The sequence below is a fragment of the Aptenodytes patagonicus genome, chromosome 1, assembly GCF_965638725.1.
Source record: "Aptenodytes patagonicus chromosome 1, bAptPat1.pri.cur, whole genome shotgun sequence".
In the NCBI taxonomy this organism is placed as follows: Eukaryota; Metazoa; Chordata; class Aves; order Sphenisciformes; family Spheniscidae; genus Aptenodytes; species Aptenodytes patagonicus.
In genome coordinates, this window is record NC_134949.1 from 60,704,296 (window position 1) to 60,720,155 (window position 15,860).

At 40.4% G+C, this 15,860-nt stretch overlaps 1 protein-coding gene across 4 annotated transcripts in view; it reads left to right on the top strand.

Annotated features, from left to right (window-relative positions):
* The window catches only part of LARGE1 (LARGE xylosyl- and glucuronyltransferase 1), a 309,728-nt gene that overhangs the window by 263,921 nt on the left and 29,947 nt on the right, over window positions 1-15,860 (top strand). For all 4 annotated transcript variants that reach the window (XR_012995432.1, XR_012995433.1, XM_076338872.1 and 1 more), the window contains 2 exons: window positions 1,261-1,416; window positions 13,089-13,252. Coding sequence is in view for 2 of the 4 variants with exons in the window: in XM_076338872.1 (XP_076194987.1) it covers window positions 1,261-1,416; window positions 13,089-13,252 (320 nt within the window). In the remaining 2 variants the exon portion in view is untranslated. The remainder of the gene's footprint in view (window positions 1-1,260; window positions 1,417-13,088; window positions 13,253-15,860) is intronic.

The following is a 15,860-nucleotide window of genomic DNA, read 5'->3' on the forward strand; positions in this document are numbered from 1 at the left end:
AATTCAGGCTACGTCCTGCTCTTTCCTCCTCCAGTCCACTCATTCGGCAACGGATAGCGTGATTTCAGAGTGCTGCCTGTTCCTGTGGAGTTGTGTTGCTGACACCAAGGGAACTGCGTTCATCTGCTCTGGGCTGCTTCTGTTCGACGTGCTGTGCTTCAGCTCTGTGTGTTCCCTTCCACAACTGCAATGTTCAGAGCAAAGCTTACCGCGCGACCTGCTCGGCAGCTAGTGTTGCAGCTCTCTGGCTGTGTGTGAGTGACACGGTGCCTTCAAGCAATTAACTTAATGGATTCAGAGAACCTCCAGAACTCCTAGCTTGGAAATATTCCCAAGGGAGACTTTTTTTTTAATCTCTTTAGAAGGCACAGGAATAAAACTGAATACAAAGCATTTGGTGTTTTTTTCTTATGCCTAAAATATAGCCTCTATGAAATGAAATCATTCCTGCAAGCCACTTTTGGCTCCCTCTTAGTTTTTTCCTTAGGGCCCCATTCTCGTTCACACTGGCAGCAGTGCAAAGTTGCCTTGATGTAAATGAGAATCAGGCCCTTTATGTCAGCATTAGAGTTAAATCTAGGCCAGCGTGAGAGTCATCTCCCATTAGCAGAGGCTAAATACCTGCTAGAAATTGGAATTCAAAGGGTGAAGCATTGCACTGCGTCACTGTGTTGTGTAACGCAACTAAGATCAGTCTTGTTTAAATGAAGCAATGGCGAAAAGGAAGTCGGATTAAATTCAGTCCTTTTTGAAGGGTGTGAATGGGTATAGGAATTAATTTCAAGCTTTTTCTTCTCAATACCTAACCAGAGAAGAGTCTGTCTGGCCTGAAACAGTGAAACAGTTTCATTAGCTGAAACAGTCATGTGGAAATCTGAGATAAATGTTTAATACCTACATCCCTGTGTCCCTCGTCCTGCCACCTTCTTCAACAGAGTCCATAACCTATCAGGTCTGGGATTAGAGTTGTGGCAGCATTTATGAGGTGCTGCATCACAAACTAGAGCAGCACACCAACTGAAATGTGCAGGTTATCCTATGGAGGGGTTTCGAAGTACATCACCTGTAGAGTATGCAGTTATTTGTGAAAGACGTGGCGAAGCCTTCCTGATAAAAAGACAGAAGGAAGTCTGTGTAGTTTTGGGGTTGGGGTTTTTTTTGTTTTTAAGAGGGCAGTGAACTGAACACACATAAAAACAGCAGATAAAGCAAATCTGTATTCTAACAGCAGGATGTGTTTTCTCTTTTTTTCCCTCTGAGGTGATTCACTGGAACTCACCAAAGAAGCTGCGAGTGAAAAACAAGCATGTGGAGTTTTTCCGCAACCTCTACCTGACATTCCTGGAATATGATGGGAATTTGCTCAGACGGGAACTCTTCGGCTGCCCCAGTGAGGCAGACATTAACAGTGAAAATGTAAGTAAGTGGGATGTCTAGGGCTTGAAGATTTAAAGGGTGTTTCATACAAGGCACAGGCTATGTGAAGACTTGGAGAGTTGGTGGTGTGGGTAGCGCAGTGCAGAGGGACTCGGGAGAATTGAGGTCAGTGCTCAGATTCCAAGAGTGACGCTGTACAAATCATTTAATCTCTCTGTGCCTCAGTTCCTTGCCTGTAAAACTGTCGTATTAATCCTGCCTTTCCCCTGTTTTTTGTTGCTTTTTTTTGTCTACCTTGCCTTTTAAAAATCCCCAACAAAGGTGACGTCACAAACTGAAAATGAGGATTTGGGTTCTTAATTCCATTAGGCAATTTTGCAAATCTCACCTTTAGACCTAAAACTTTCAAGGGGGGAAGGGTTTGTTTCTTGCTGTGTGTTTGTTCAGCATACAGTGATGTCAATTTTGGCTAGTAGATACTAATGCACAAATAATGAAGAAGAAATGAAAATATCAAGACTGCTGGATTTAGGTCTATGAGTTTTTGCCGTGCTGCAAACTATAGAATGAGTTAATACTTCAAGGTACACATAGGCTGTGAGACTGCAGTTTTTTTCTGCACTGCCCCTAATGAAACACAGCAGCATTTATGTGTATCTGCATAAAATTTGCAATCAGAACCTTTCAGATGAAGCAAATCCTTTGAAAATAGTTGAAATCAAGGGTGTTTACATACAGATGTTCTTGTGTGTGTGTATGCCTTAGTACATACAATTCCAATGTAAAAAACTGTTAACTGAAACATATATACACAGATGCATATGAACTCCTTGTGTATAATGTGGTCTCTGGAGATTTCTAGACCAAGTACCAATTTTGGCTACATAGTCTGAAAGGAAATAAAAGGGAACCTGTAAGATTTTATGTTATCTTAAAGTAAAAAAATATTTCTAAAATATACATCCTCTATATAAAAATCAATAAAGCAAAGCCAGTATCATGTACACATTAGCAGTTAAGAGGTAATTGGCAATCAATAGCATCGTTGAGGCTTGTAGTGTTTCCATTTAGTCTGTGGATAAAATGACCACAGGAGATGCCATTCCCAATTTTTTAACTATAGCACTCAGAGATTGGATAGATATACATTTTAGCCCAAGGCATGGCTTCCCAGATACTTGTTTAACCGTCCCACTGTTAAAGGGACGGAGTGGGGAATGATGAGGAACTGGAGATAAACATTAACTGGGAGAGACTGAAGCAGGGATGAGAGAGAGAGAGAGAGAAAGCGAGAGCACAGTGAGAGCAAAAGCACATGGAGGAAAAAAATCCTCTGCACCAGTGAGAGGCTTTTAGACAATCAAGTGAACTGAATGTGATAAAAGACCACTAAGAGTCTGACAGTCAGAGACATCAAGATACAACAGACAGAGTAGAGGGTAGGATAGTGTATTGGGTCTGGCTGAGATGGAGTTAATTTTCCCCATAGCAGCCCTCATAGTGCTGTGCTTTGTATTGGTAGCTAGAAAGGTGTTGATAACACACCAGTGTTTTGGCTACTGCTGAGCAGTGCTGGCACAGCATCAAAGCTGTCTCTCCAACATTTTCCCTCCTCACCAGTAGGCTGGGGGTGGGCAAGATCTTGGAAGGGGACACAGCCAGGACAGCTGACACGAACTGACCAAAGGGATATTCCATACCATGTGACGTCTGTTCAGCAATAAAAGCTAAGAGAAAGGAGGAGGAAGGGGGGAGCATTCGTTACTACGTTTGTCTTCTGGAGCAACTGCTATGCATACTGAAGCCCTGCTTCCCAGGAAGTGGCTGGACATCACCTGCTGATGGGAAGTAGAGAATAAATCTTTTGTTTTCCTTTGCTTCTGCACATGGCCTTTGCTTTTGGTTTATTAAACTACCTTTATCTCTACCCATGGGGTTTTTTTTTTCCATCTTATTTTCTTCCCTCCCTGTCCTGCTGAGGAGGGGAGTGATAGAGCGGCTTGGTGGCACCTGGTATTCAGCCAAGATCAGCCCACCACAGATAGGAAGAGAAAAGGGGAGTGAGACATTAAAAAAAAAAAAAAAAAGACAACAGAACAAAACACACCTTCATCACACTTTAAGAATACAGATTAAAATTGTACTGAATTCACAATATGTTGTGTGGGTTCGAAGAGCATGAATGCAGTCACGGACTTGTTCCTATATTTTCCAGAGCTCTGCGAATCCTTAATAAACAGATTTATTCCAGACGACAAGTTGCTGGGGAACAGTGCATAGTGAATGCAAGTTCTTGCTGCTGAAAATGGCAGTCCTGAAAGTTTAAAATGGCTCATTTTACTGAACTTGTATCTAGTTGACAGACACTGGAAATGACTAACTGTTCAAGCCTGTTTCTTATTCAAGACAAGTAGAACGCAATATGGTATATGGTATGGCTTGTGTCTGAAAAAGAAATGTAACTCATTCTTCCATTTATAAATAAAAAAAAAAGAGATACTGGAAAAGAATGAGCTAGACATACAAAAATACATGAGTCCTAACTTGCCAAGAGACACCAAAAAGTTAACAGCCTTCCATCAAAACAATCAGATATAGAAAAAAATCTAACTTCAGATAGCTTAACAGTAGTCACTTGGGAGAAGACATTGGTTTTTGTTAGTTACCCGTGATGTAAGCTCCCCTCTAAACTTGACTATGTCCATTTTATTGTAGAATACAAAAAGCAACTTTCAGCTTTGAAGTTATGAGACCCTAAGAATAGGATTATCATGAAAACCACTCTTTCTCTCACTCTGTCTGCTGTAGCACATACAGTGTCACAGGTGCCCTATTAAAATACAGTACATTCCCATGATCTATTGCAGGACAGTCTTCAGAAGCGGAGCATCTTGTAAGGTGAGCAGGGAACCACTGTTTGTTATTCCTGCCAGTACAAGAACTAGGGGGCATGAAGTGGAAATAGCAAGTAGCAGGTTCAAAACAAAGATAGACATTTCACCCACGATGTAACGAAGATTTGAGCAGGAGGCAATGTTGCTAAAAATACACGTATGCTCAAAAGTGACTCTTCATGGAAAGAAAATCAGTCAGGAGCTGTTAAGCTTTGGTGCAGAAAGTCCTTGAACCACAAGTTCAGGACTAGGGGAGCACTCTGAGAAAGCAGCGCTGTACGCTCACCCTGCTTTTACACCTCTCTCTAGGCAGCCAACTCACAGCTGGAGACAGGATGCTGGGCTAGATGGACCTTTAGTGTGACAAGATCCAGCCATACGTTTCCATTAGGATTCCTAAGCATGTATGTTACATAAAAGGCTATAATTTCTGCAAAGTCAAGTACGTATAAAGTAGGAATTGCTATTTGATTTATCGTAATACCTATTATTTTTCCCTTCTTCTCTGAATTGAGACTAGCAGCCCCAAAACACAATTGGGCTTTATTATGCTAGGCATTGTATATGGGTAAAAGGTGCTCCTTCTGCTGCCTGTGCTTCTCTGCGCTGTGGACCAGTGGACAAAATGTTAGAATAGCTCTGCTGGTTTTATAATCGGAGAGGATTACTTAAGCACTAAATGCACTGAGCCCTGTTGTGGAAGAAGCAGTGGCTTGGTGTGAATCTGTCACTCACAGTCTGGCTGTATCAGAATCTACCCTTAAGGTCTTGTTCCAATATGCCAGCCATTGCTTCTCTACAGTTTAATATTTGTAATGATGTTTTATTTGGAATGCAACCTGTAATTAAGGAATCTCATTTGTAATGCAAATATCTGCAAAACGTGAAAAGGAAGTGTGGCAGTGGGTACCGTTGGGCCGGTTCTGTTACTCTAAGGCCTCTTTACACTTCTCATCAGTACTGAGATGGCCTTAAAATGAATGTAAATTATGTATCTTCCCTTTTTACGGACTCTTTACAGTGCCAGAGATGTAAAGGGGCATTAGTTTAAAAGGTAGTCAGACCTTACATTAATCTCTCTCACTCTTCCTCTGTGTATGTGTGTGCATGCATATATGCTCAAATATATATGTCTATATGCATGTGGAAGGATTAGTACTTTTTTTAATGTTTGCTGAGGAAGTATAATACCACAGACTGAATTTAAGCGGTCTAAAGGCAGTCTTTGAATGTTATATTGCATAGTCCTGATCTAGTCAGTTGTTGATCTTCAGCTGCACCAAACAGCACTGTTACTAGGTTCCAAAATGTTACAAATGGGAATGAACAGAACAGATAGGGCTCTGAAACTGAAATATTGGAGGCAGAGAAATACAGACTGGGGTAATTTTTCTGTTTATGTAAAAATGCTTATATGTATGTCTATGTGTACATACATGTTTCATCCTTTCCTTGAAATATTCAAGCTGAAGGACCCTGTGTGTTGCAGGGACAGGCTGTGGACAGGAGCTTGCCACATGCTCCTTGCCATAGAGCAGTACTGTAAGTCCCCTTTATTGAGTATGTATTAAAATGAGATTACACAGAGCAGACTCTTCTCTGCAAATTGGTATTACAGTCACCCCTCTGCTTTTTGTGCAGGTTCTGGATGGAAAATTCAGAATATGAACCAAATCATCCTGTAAACACAGCCATTGACTCAAGTGGCCTTTGGAGCACATCCTTAGTCACTCCATCCTACTTATTCCGTGCTATTTCCCCCTTCTCACTCCTTCTTTCTTATTTTGATGCAATGCAGAAGATTTTAGGGAAACCCACAAAGGCAAAGCTCACAATATTCTCGAATTTGAACATTTCCTATTGGCTTTTAATGCTTATGTCCAGCGTTTCATTCTAAAGGACCTACTGTAAAGCCTAAAATATTTGAACAGGATCTTCTGTGTACCAGTCTCCCTCTGTAGTTAACCTATGAGATAGATATTGTAAGCCTGATTTTAGCACACAGGCACACACTCAACCTTTTAGCTTTCTCATAAAACTTCTTTCCTGCAGACAGCTTCTCACCAGGTACTTCTGCCAAAGCATTAAATCTGAAGGTTGAATGGGGTGTCCCCTATTAGTGAAGACTGTGTCCTGATCCAAAGCCCAGAGCAAGATCAGTGGGAAGTTTATCACTGATTTCACTCAGTTTAAGAAAAGGACAGTAGATTCCCATCAGAGACGACTTTCAGAAAACACAGGAAAAAATTCTCTGCTGATTTTTATTTTCAGATTTTGAAATCAACAATACAAAGGAACAGTGTAAAAACATCTAGTTCTCCCTGAACACGCTTAGGTGTATACTTACTTACTAAATGTGTTTTTACTTACTTACTTTTTTGTGCAAAACCAGAGATTCTTAATATCGGCAAATGGCTGTGCATGCCAGCTTGTAATATCCACCAGAAGAGCAGGAGATTCTAGCAATGTACCACATAGTATAAACTCTACTAACAAATTTAGCAATTTTTGAATGTCTAAAAATAGTGTGCAAAGGGAGCTTCCAAGTCAGTATCAGGCCGCTGAGCTTGCAGTCAGACTGATGCTTTGAGTACCCTTTGCATCTGCAGAATTTCAGAATACTGCATCATTTGTAGGACTGGGATTTAAAGTTACTATTTTGTCATTACATAGTCTTTCTCTAGTAATAACAGATGGTATATGGCAGTTTGAGGTGAAATCCTGACTTTTCCAGCTGTGGCGTTTCTATTATTATAACTGTTATTGTTATTAAATGCTGAGCCAGTAGCTCATCCTGTTAGTTGCCTGAAAGTTGCCATTGTACTGCTTTCAACTGCTTATAATATTGCTGGATGGGGGATCATGTGGAGTGGGATTTTTTTTCTCATGCTGGTATGCCTCTTTTTTCTTTTCTCTCATTTTTTAAAGTGAAACATGGGGAAAAGCTTGGGGGGTTTGCCCACACCACAAGGTCTGATGTCCTCTTCATGGAAATACTCCATACCTCAGAGAAGGAACTGACTTTTGGGCCAGGAACATGTCTTTTGCCAACCTGGTGAAAACTTAGGCAAATTATAATGCTGAAAAATCATGATTTACACATCATCAGTAGTGTTTTCTTTGACTTTAAGGAGGCTCAGATCTCTGGAGACAATTTCTTAGGAGTGTGCATGGATACATCTGACCAGATTATATATATCCCAGTGACACTGCAGAGTTGAGCATGCTGCAGGCAGGGGACCTGGACAAAGACTGGCATTTTCTGTGACTGTTTCTTCTGAATGCTCCATGCCAGGTTCTGACTGGACAGTAGAGCTGAGAGCAGGAACCTATTTGGTCTCTGTTCTGAGGGACATCCATTGCCCTCACTGATGTCCAGATGGTATGGAGGAGAAAAAATCCAGATTCACGTATAAAAGGGATGAAAGCTAGACCAAAGGCAGAAAGGAAAGTGTTAATTGAGGCATAGGTTCTGGAGAGAGAGTGTTTGGAGCAGGAAGAGAAAAGGACTAATGGGTGCCACACAAGAAGGAACGGAGCTAGGAACAGTCTGGGGAAACAAAAGCAAGGACGCAACCTGTCAAGGCACTGTGCTGCAAGGGAGGTCTGGGAACAGCTCAGCCGAGAAGGTTTGGCAGGGACCTGGGGAAAGGAGATGCAGAGGACTACCAAGATCTGACATCTGCAGCTGAGATCAAGGGAAGTTGTACTTCATATATACAGAACTGTCTAAGATGTTATGCATGCCTAAAATTGGGTTCTTAATTGTGTTGATTATTTGCGGTCAAGATAAGCCTTTACTTCCATTTAGCAAGAGTATTAGCCACTTTTTACATGCTGTAGCAAAATTCCTTTTGCTAGGTAGGCTTGCTCAGACACTATCCTCTTTGTCTTTAGCACAGCTTTATTTCACAGAAGGCTCAATCTGACCCATAGCAAATGTACAAAATTTTATGGCGTGGGAGGAATAAAGGTTTAATTGACATGGGATTAGTCTGGCTTTTATTACTAATCATTGGAGAAGCCAGAAGTACTTTATGTAGGTCATCCCAAACAAGACTTAGCGAATGCTTTTTCCTCTGTACATCATCATCTGCTTTGTTTATGCCATGCTAAAGGCAACAGTTAATTCACACACTTTGAAAGTGCTAAATGTTGCAATCCAAATTGCCTACTGGTGAGAACTGGGACAGCTACACAGGAGGAAATGAAACTGCTGCAGTTTGTAACTAGATTATAGTTTCATCCTGGGCTGGTGTTAGTTTTCATCTCAGTGGCTAAGCTGAGTTGATTTTGTGCTATGAATCTTAACTGCGCACACCTGTGAGAAGGAAAGATGATCTGAAAGTTAAAAGTTTAGAAAATACTTCTGATCCTGGATTTTGGATTGATCTCATCTGAGATGAAAACCTGTAGATTTTGGTGGGAAGTAAATTGTTTCTGTGACACAGAAGTTAAAAAAAAGCGAAGCCAATCACAGATTTGCTTACACTAGGAACAGCCTTAGGAAAGGAGATTTATGAGCAGACTAACCAGTTCGCTGGTGAAAGGTACATGTTGTGTGCCATGTATCATATGGGTCTGCCATCTATCACATGGATAGAAAACACCACCTCATCTCATACAAATGTATTAGTCAGACAAGTAGACCTGGTAAATCATGACGATTTATGGTAGAGTTGAATACCTTCTGGCCTGCCTGTGCCTCTCTGGCCAGCCTAGCTTCAAAGACTGCTTTTCCTGAGATGAAGTCTGATCGCCTGCCGCAGCTGGTTGCCCAGAGAAGTAACTTAGCATATATTTTTTTATGTATTTTTCTCTTTGTTTTAGTGTTATGCATGTCATGGCTGCCATTTTTATTTCTGAAACAAGTGACATCATGATGCTAATGAAAGCACTTGTTGCCCACTACAGTATTTCCTAAGAGAACATCTACCGTACACAGTCTGAAAAGAATACATTTTTCAACTGTGAGAGTGTTTCCTAGAGGTGACATTTCCCACATGCTCAGTGGCAAGTAGCCTTAGCATTGAAAATCTTGTAGAAACAGTGAATCTCATGCTAAGCAGGTACTCGCTTATGAGAATACATGCTGTCACTCTAAGGTTGAGAAGTCTTTGCTATGTTAGGCATATTGTTATAAGTATAATGGAGGGGTTTATAATGGGAATGCCATCTTTTTATCAAATCCAGCTGATATTAAGGTCCTCATTCTGATGGTGCATTGTGTTTAAGTGAGCATCTGTTTGCACAGATCTGTCAGCATTCCCGTTATAAACCCATCTTTTCATGAAGGCATAATATGGGCACAAACCTTAAACCAAGCTATAAGTTCTTTGTCTGTAAATAATGGATCCACGCAATATGCATGCTGTAGATGAGATTATATCATTGGAGAAATTTTATGTGATCATGTAACTGAAAAATAATATGAGGTAACTCAGAAAGAGATGAATTTAAGGATATATATGTGACTGTCTTAAACAATTCCCTGTCTTTGAATGTGCATCTTTAACATTCTTCACTTTAAATATGTGTGTTAAAGTGACACGTGACAGTGTGCAATATGTATTTATAGATTGTATGTGTCTCTTCCTCTAGTAAAGAGGAAGCAGCCTTTATATGTGTATGTGATACTGGGGCATGGTATCTCAATGTATATATGAATTGGGGGGAACAAAGAAGGTGAGATAGGGAAAAGGGCTCTTAAACCGCATAAAACTGCAGCACCCAGCACGTTGGTCCTGATACTTTGTGCATGTCATACCACTAGCTTCAGTGAGATAGCTTGTGAGCTTACGGGTTTTGCTGGACCAAATCCAGAGTGCCTAGTGTGTCCAGCATTGCTTCCAGTAGAAGTTTTCATACGGATAATCACATGCTATTGCTTTCCAGTGCCTGCTGCCTCGCCGTTGCAGGATAGGCCCATCCTTAATGCAGACTGCTTGCCACATACGCAGTGACAATACTGCAGGCCAAATCACAGCCTGTCCTGTGCTGCTTGTCCTACCTGAAGGAGCACACCTGAAGTAAGCTGTGTTTGCACAGCCTGCAGAGTATGGTTCCTAAGGCTGCCTAGCCGTTCAGGCTCATGGTATGAGCAGGCAAGGATTGCACAAGCATTCCTGCAAAGTGCCGATGGAGCTGCGTGTCTGATCCTGCCAAGTGATGCCCACATATTAGCCAGGGCTCTCAGACAGCCTGTGCTTGGGCTTCCCCCTGGCAGCCTGCCTGCACTCCAGTGGAGGGTGCTGGGGGCAGAGGCTGGGGGACAGTCAGAGCACACCACGCCCGTGGACCTTCTGGGGATTGCTGTCTCCAAGGGGCATGGACACGGCCATCTCCTCTCTTCTCTTGGGTCCCAACACTACATACAGTACTGAGCATGAGTCATGGGAAGTGCCAGGGAGAACCTCATGGATTATCAGGATAGCTGCAGGCTCAGAAACAGTCTGACAGGACAGAGACAAAATCCTGACCCTAAGAAATGCAGCAGAAAGAGCAAGGTTTCCCTTTCCCTGTAGCAGAAGGGAGCCTCTGCTGTTTCCTGCTCTCCTTCACCTCCATCGCCAACTTTGTGACTTGGTGAGTTTCACCATCAAAATACTGGGGCCTCTAAGAAGCCGTCTCCTCCTTTTCCCCCACCTAGGGCTCTCTAGTACGTAAAGCCATAATTTAGCCCCAAATGTTATTCTGTAGCTCATTATTAAGTATTTATTTAGCTTGCAACCCAAAAAGTATTATATGCCCATAAAATATTTAGCTTGCAACCCAAACATAATCTGATAATCATTCAGAGACTGCCTGGTTAATAGCTGCTGTGCAATTATGAACTTCTAGCCTGGTCATTTGTACATACAGCAGGATAGTAAGATACTCCTGAAATGTGCTTTACTATTGTTTTAACCATTTATACCATCAATCATCTTGATAATTCTGTTAAGGGCATACTAATGTCTCTTTTCAAGGAAGACACGGAAAGGTACATTATTCTTTTTAGTCATTGTTGTAAATACTGGGTTTAATTTAAATATTGTTTCAACGTGATTTGGAAAATAAAGTACGGGCTCAGCTGAATGATGATTTGTAAAGCGGAATGAATGAAACTCCAAGAATACGTAAAAGAACTCCTGATTTCTATTCCACCAAAAGAGCTCTTAATTTCAACAGAAGTTTTGCCTGAGTAAAGATTTATCAAGATTCGGACTCTCATCTTTGTAAAAGCAGTCTCTCTCTCTAGGGATTTTTTAAGATCTGTACAGAACAACAGCACAGAAGAATGAGAGCCTGATCCAAAACTCATTGAAATCAAAGGAGGTATTTCCATTATTCAAAAAGAAGATTATAGAGTGATGTACAGGAAAATACCAGGAATTATTCCATCAGCCTTCACAGGAGAACATTCAGCTGTAAGCATTATTGTTGATGGCAACAAATATGCTTATAGTTCCAAGAAAAACAGCTCTTCTTCTTAACACAGTATTAGAACAAGAAACAACTACGTTTTCCATTTTTTTTCTTGAAGATGGTGAAACTATTAGTTTAAATCATTCTGAACAGGACAAAAGGAAGAGATTTTTAAATATAGATGAATGTCTATAATTCAATAATCTGTTGAATGAAACAGTTTTGAAGTGCACTGTGATTGTTATCAAAACTTGTAAAATTCCTATAAAATGAATATTTTTCTTATTTACTGATAAATACGCAATCATATTCTTATAGGATGCTTTTAAGAAATACAGTATAGAAATGATACCTTTATTAATAACCTTTTAAAGCAATACCAACAGAACTCTATTTGACATGTTAAGACCATATATAATTTTCATCTTCATTACATTTTGTAGTACATTTTACAGCAGGTGTGACTGTTTTTTCCTTTTAAGTGGATGCATTTGAAATTATCTAGCCAGATATTTGGCTTTAAAATAATATAGTTCAGGGGTGGAATTGGTCAGCTGCATAGACATTTGGTCAGTTTTTCTCTTCCTTCTTTCCCCAGAGCTAAACTTTTATTCTCTTAAAGCTACATGTCTAAGTGACTCGGGATTGGATTGCTTTGAGATGCCCATTTTGACTTTGAAGGGGCTTGGTTTCCAAGGGAGCCAAAAAAAATACCTGTTCTCTGCCAATCTGCCATCCTTTGGCTTTCTCAAACTAGGTATCCAGAAGCATAAATCCTGTTAAACCTGTAGGCTTAATTCTGGCACCTCTGCAGTTGAAAGACTATTTTCATTGCAAAATTGAACTGGTGCAGATACATAATTTTCAAGAGATGGAATAATGATCAAAGATGTTACTTTTCCAGCTGTCTGTCCATGCTGCTAGCAGCAGTTACTATCTCCAACAGAGGCAGCAGAAGGGGAATTGCTCAGTCCAGCGTACAAGCTTAATCTGCTGCTGAATCTTCTCTACTGGAGCTGTATGTCTACAAGTAGTTTGAAACACTGCTTCTAATAAGGAATGACATTATGCATCCCGTTGGAGCATTAACTCTGAAACTTGGCAATTATTAAACTTGTGATTGTTCACTGTTTCATTGCTAGTCTGGATGTTGAAAGTACGTAATACAGATAATATATACAATATACAGACCATAATACAATGATCTGTCTGCCTTATCAATTTACTTACAAGTGCTTTCTTCTAATCTCTTGTCCAGTGACTTGCAGGAGCAAGGCTTGGGAAAGCCCTGCTACTCTGTATGTTCCACTCCCCATTGCATCATGCTGCAAGTTCCCAGCCTCGTCATTCTCTCTGATTTGCTAAAATAATTACAAAGAACTTATCTTCGTGTCCACTTTTTCCTTACAGCTCCAGAAACAGCTGTCTGAGCTGGACGAGGATGACTTATGCTATGAATTTCGTCGAGAACGTTTCACCGTCCATCGCACTCATTTGTATTTTCTACATTATGAATATGAGCCTGCTTCAGACAATACCGATGTAACACTGGTGGCTCAGCTTTCAATGGACAGGTAGGGAAAATCTCTTGTTCATTGGGAAGCATGAGACAATGAATATTTTCTTACAGAGAAATCCAACTATGTAATGCTTTGGGGAGAGAAAAAACTCACTTTTGTAGACACTTGCATGTCATACTGTAAGACCTTTCTTGAATTAGGAGTAGCACATGTAGATATCACACATGCATCCAGACTTCAGCTCTGCCGTGCACACACGAGTGTGGGTAGAGTTCATGAGAGGCTGCATGCTGGAACTGCAGGGGTTGTTACTTGTCAGGATTGTCAGGCATTATTAGTTTATGGAGTTTTGCGGCAACTTAGAAAAAACAGGAGATGTTTGTAATAGACTTAGGCAAGCAGATGTAGCTGACCAAGTTTTTACACACAGTATTTCCTCATTAGACAATGTTAGTTTTGCTTTCATTGGCATCTTCCTTGCAGAAAATTTCAATTAGTGATTTTTCTTACAGTGAAAATCAAAACTAAACATTTTTGTTTCAAATTGGGAAGTTGAAAATAAAGCTTCTTTTTTTAATGTGCTAGTGTGAAATGAAAAATCTCCTTTTGAGAGGAGTCATTGCATTTTTATACCAATGTTGATTTTCAGAATAACCTTTCTAGTTTAACTCTTTTCAACTTTCGCTTCTGATGTAAAGTGGAATTTAACTGGTATTTCATTTGGGAAAAGAAATACATTTCGTGACAAGCTCCACCTGCACCTTTCTGATTCCCACCATTGCAATTAGCTGTCATTTTTCAGAAGCTCTGAAAGTGCAGTCCAGATCAGCCAGCTTTGTGAAATTTTGCATTGTCAGTCTCCTTTTTTCTGCTGCTTCACAGTTCAAATCTAGTCCAAACTTTGCAGTTACTGCTATCAGAGTTGGTTACAAAACAGGTCAGAACTGCTTGAATATTAGCCAGAAACTGATATTTCATTTAGCAGAGCACATACAGCATACAACGTGACCCGTGAATACCACCACTGCTACACCAGTGGAAGGTCAGCAGTATTCCAGGAGAGTCAGAAGAATTCAGATCAACAAAACGTTTACAGCCTGTTTTAAAAATAAACACGAACAAATGAGGGCTATTCTGTTTCGCCAATGCCTCAGCACTGCATCCTGCACATTGTGTTATGATTTGCTATGCACATCAGTGTCTGTTCTATTGATTTTTAATTGAGGAAACATTTCTTAAGTGTTCACAAACCTTTGAGTAGAAAACTAAAGAAATAAATTAAGCCAGACCCTGAGCGAGTACCACCGTAAATTACTAAAGCTGGTGTGTGCACATGGTGTATTTTCCCCCCAGAATTTAATTCAAAACAATGAGCTGGGGCTCAGTGCTGATTCATTGGCACAGATGCAAAGTCTGAGCATCTGTTTCCCTTTCTGGATCCTCACTGGGGCACATGTTTTTATTGATAGATAGAACCACACATTTTTATTCAGGAAGAACAGCCCTCCTGATACTGTGCAGGAAAAGCTTTCCCTACTTCGTTGGTGTGTTGCTATAAATTATTGATTTGAGTTGGAAATACTCTCTTTCAGCTAAAATCAATAAATAATATCATACCAAAGAACTGTTTAGCTGCTTTGTTTTCTTCCACATCTTTCAGTTACTGCCTTTTTTTTTTTGTATCTTCTTTAAACCAGTTTTATTAAACTCCTCCAGCATAGCTGTAGACATTTAAGAATAGTGTCTCAGATGTAAGAGGACGTGTACATAAACAATGTGCTATACGCTACATTCCTGCATCATTCTTTCAAATAATCGTCCGGGATGAGGAGAGGCAAAAAAGCAACTCCCAGTGTCTCCAATTATAGTCCTGTTGGAGTTGAGACTGACATGGCTATTGTGACAGGCTTATGTTTGCTTGTGCTATAGGCTTGGGGAATGGAAGAGAGGGATGTAGTTTAGGAGCTGTCTATTAATTAATGTCTTTAGATAGAAGCTCTGAGACAGACTTCACCCAGTGTTGTTCGTTATCGGTTAATTGTTACCTTTTATTCTGGTGTGACATTTTCTTGGATAATGGCTTGGTTGCATCACTGTGGTTTTCATGCATGTGTTTTGGTCAGGCAGCCTTTTTAAAGGCATGGTATGTACCTGGGGTTCAGAAATCAGAGTGGGAGTTACAAAACTGTGAGATCAGGATGTGGACAAGGAAAGGCAGGATAAGCGTTACACTGATTGAAGTCTGGGTGAGAATGAGTTATAAATTGGTTGAGTATTCTTAAGAAGAAAAGTGAAAACAAATAATCTCACAAAACTATTGAATTCCAGCAGAATTACCTTGTCTGAAAGAGACTTTTACAAAAATTTACCAACTAAATGATGACCTCATTATTATGCACTACAGGAGTATATTTATTTTCTCTAGAGTCCTTAAGAGAACGCATTCCTCAAGACCACTAACAAAACCAAAATACCTTGGTCATGTTGTGCTTAGAAACTCGTAATTCTAAGTTTTATGGTCAAAGGAGACTATTGTAACAACCTACAGAGAGTAGATTATGGAGCATCACCCAGCAGTCCCTGTATCAAACTCATGGAAGTGGAGCCTGTCAATGAGAACGATGCAGCAAAATGGAGTATTCTAAAGGGCACTAAGCTGTCC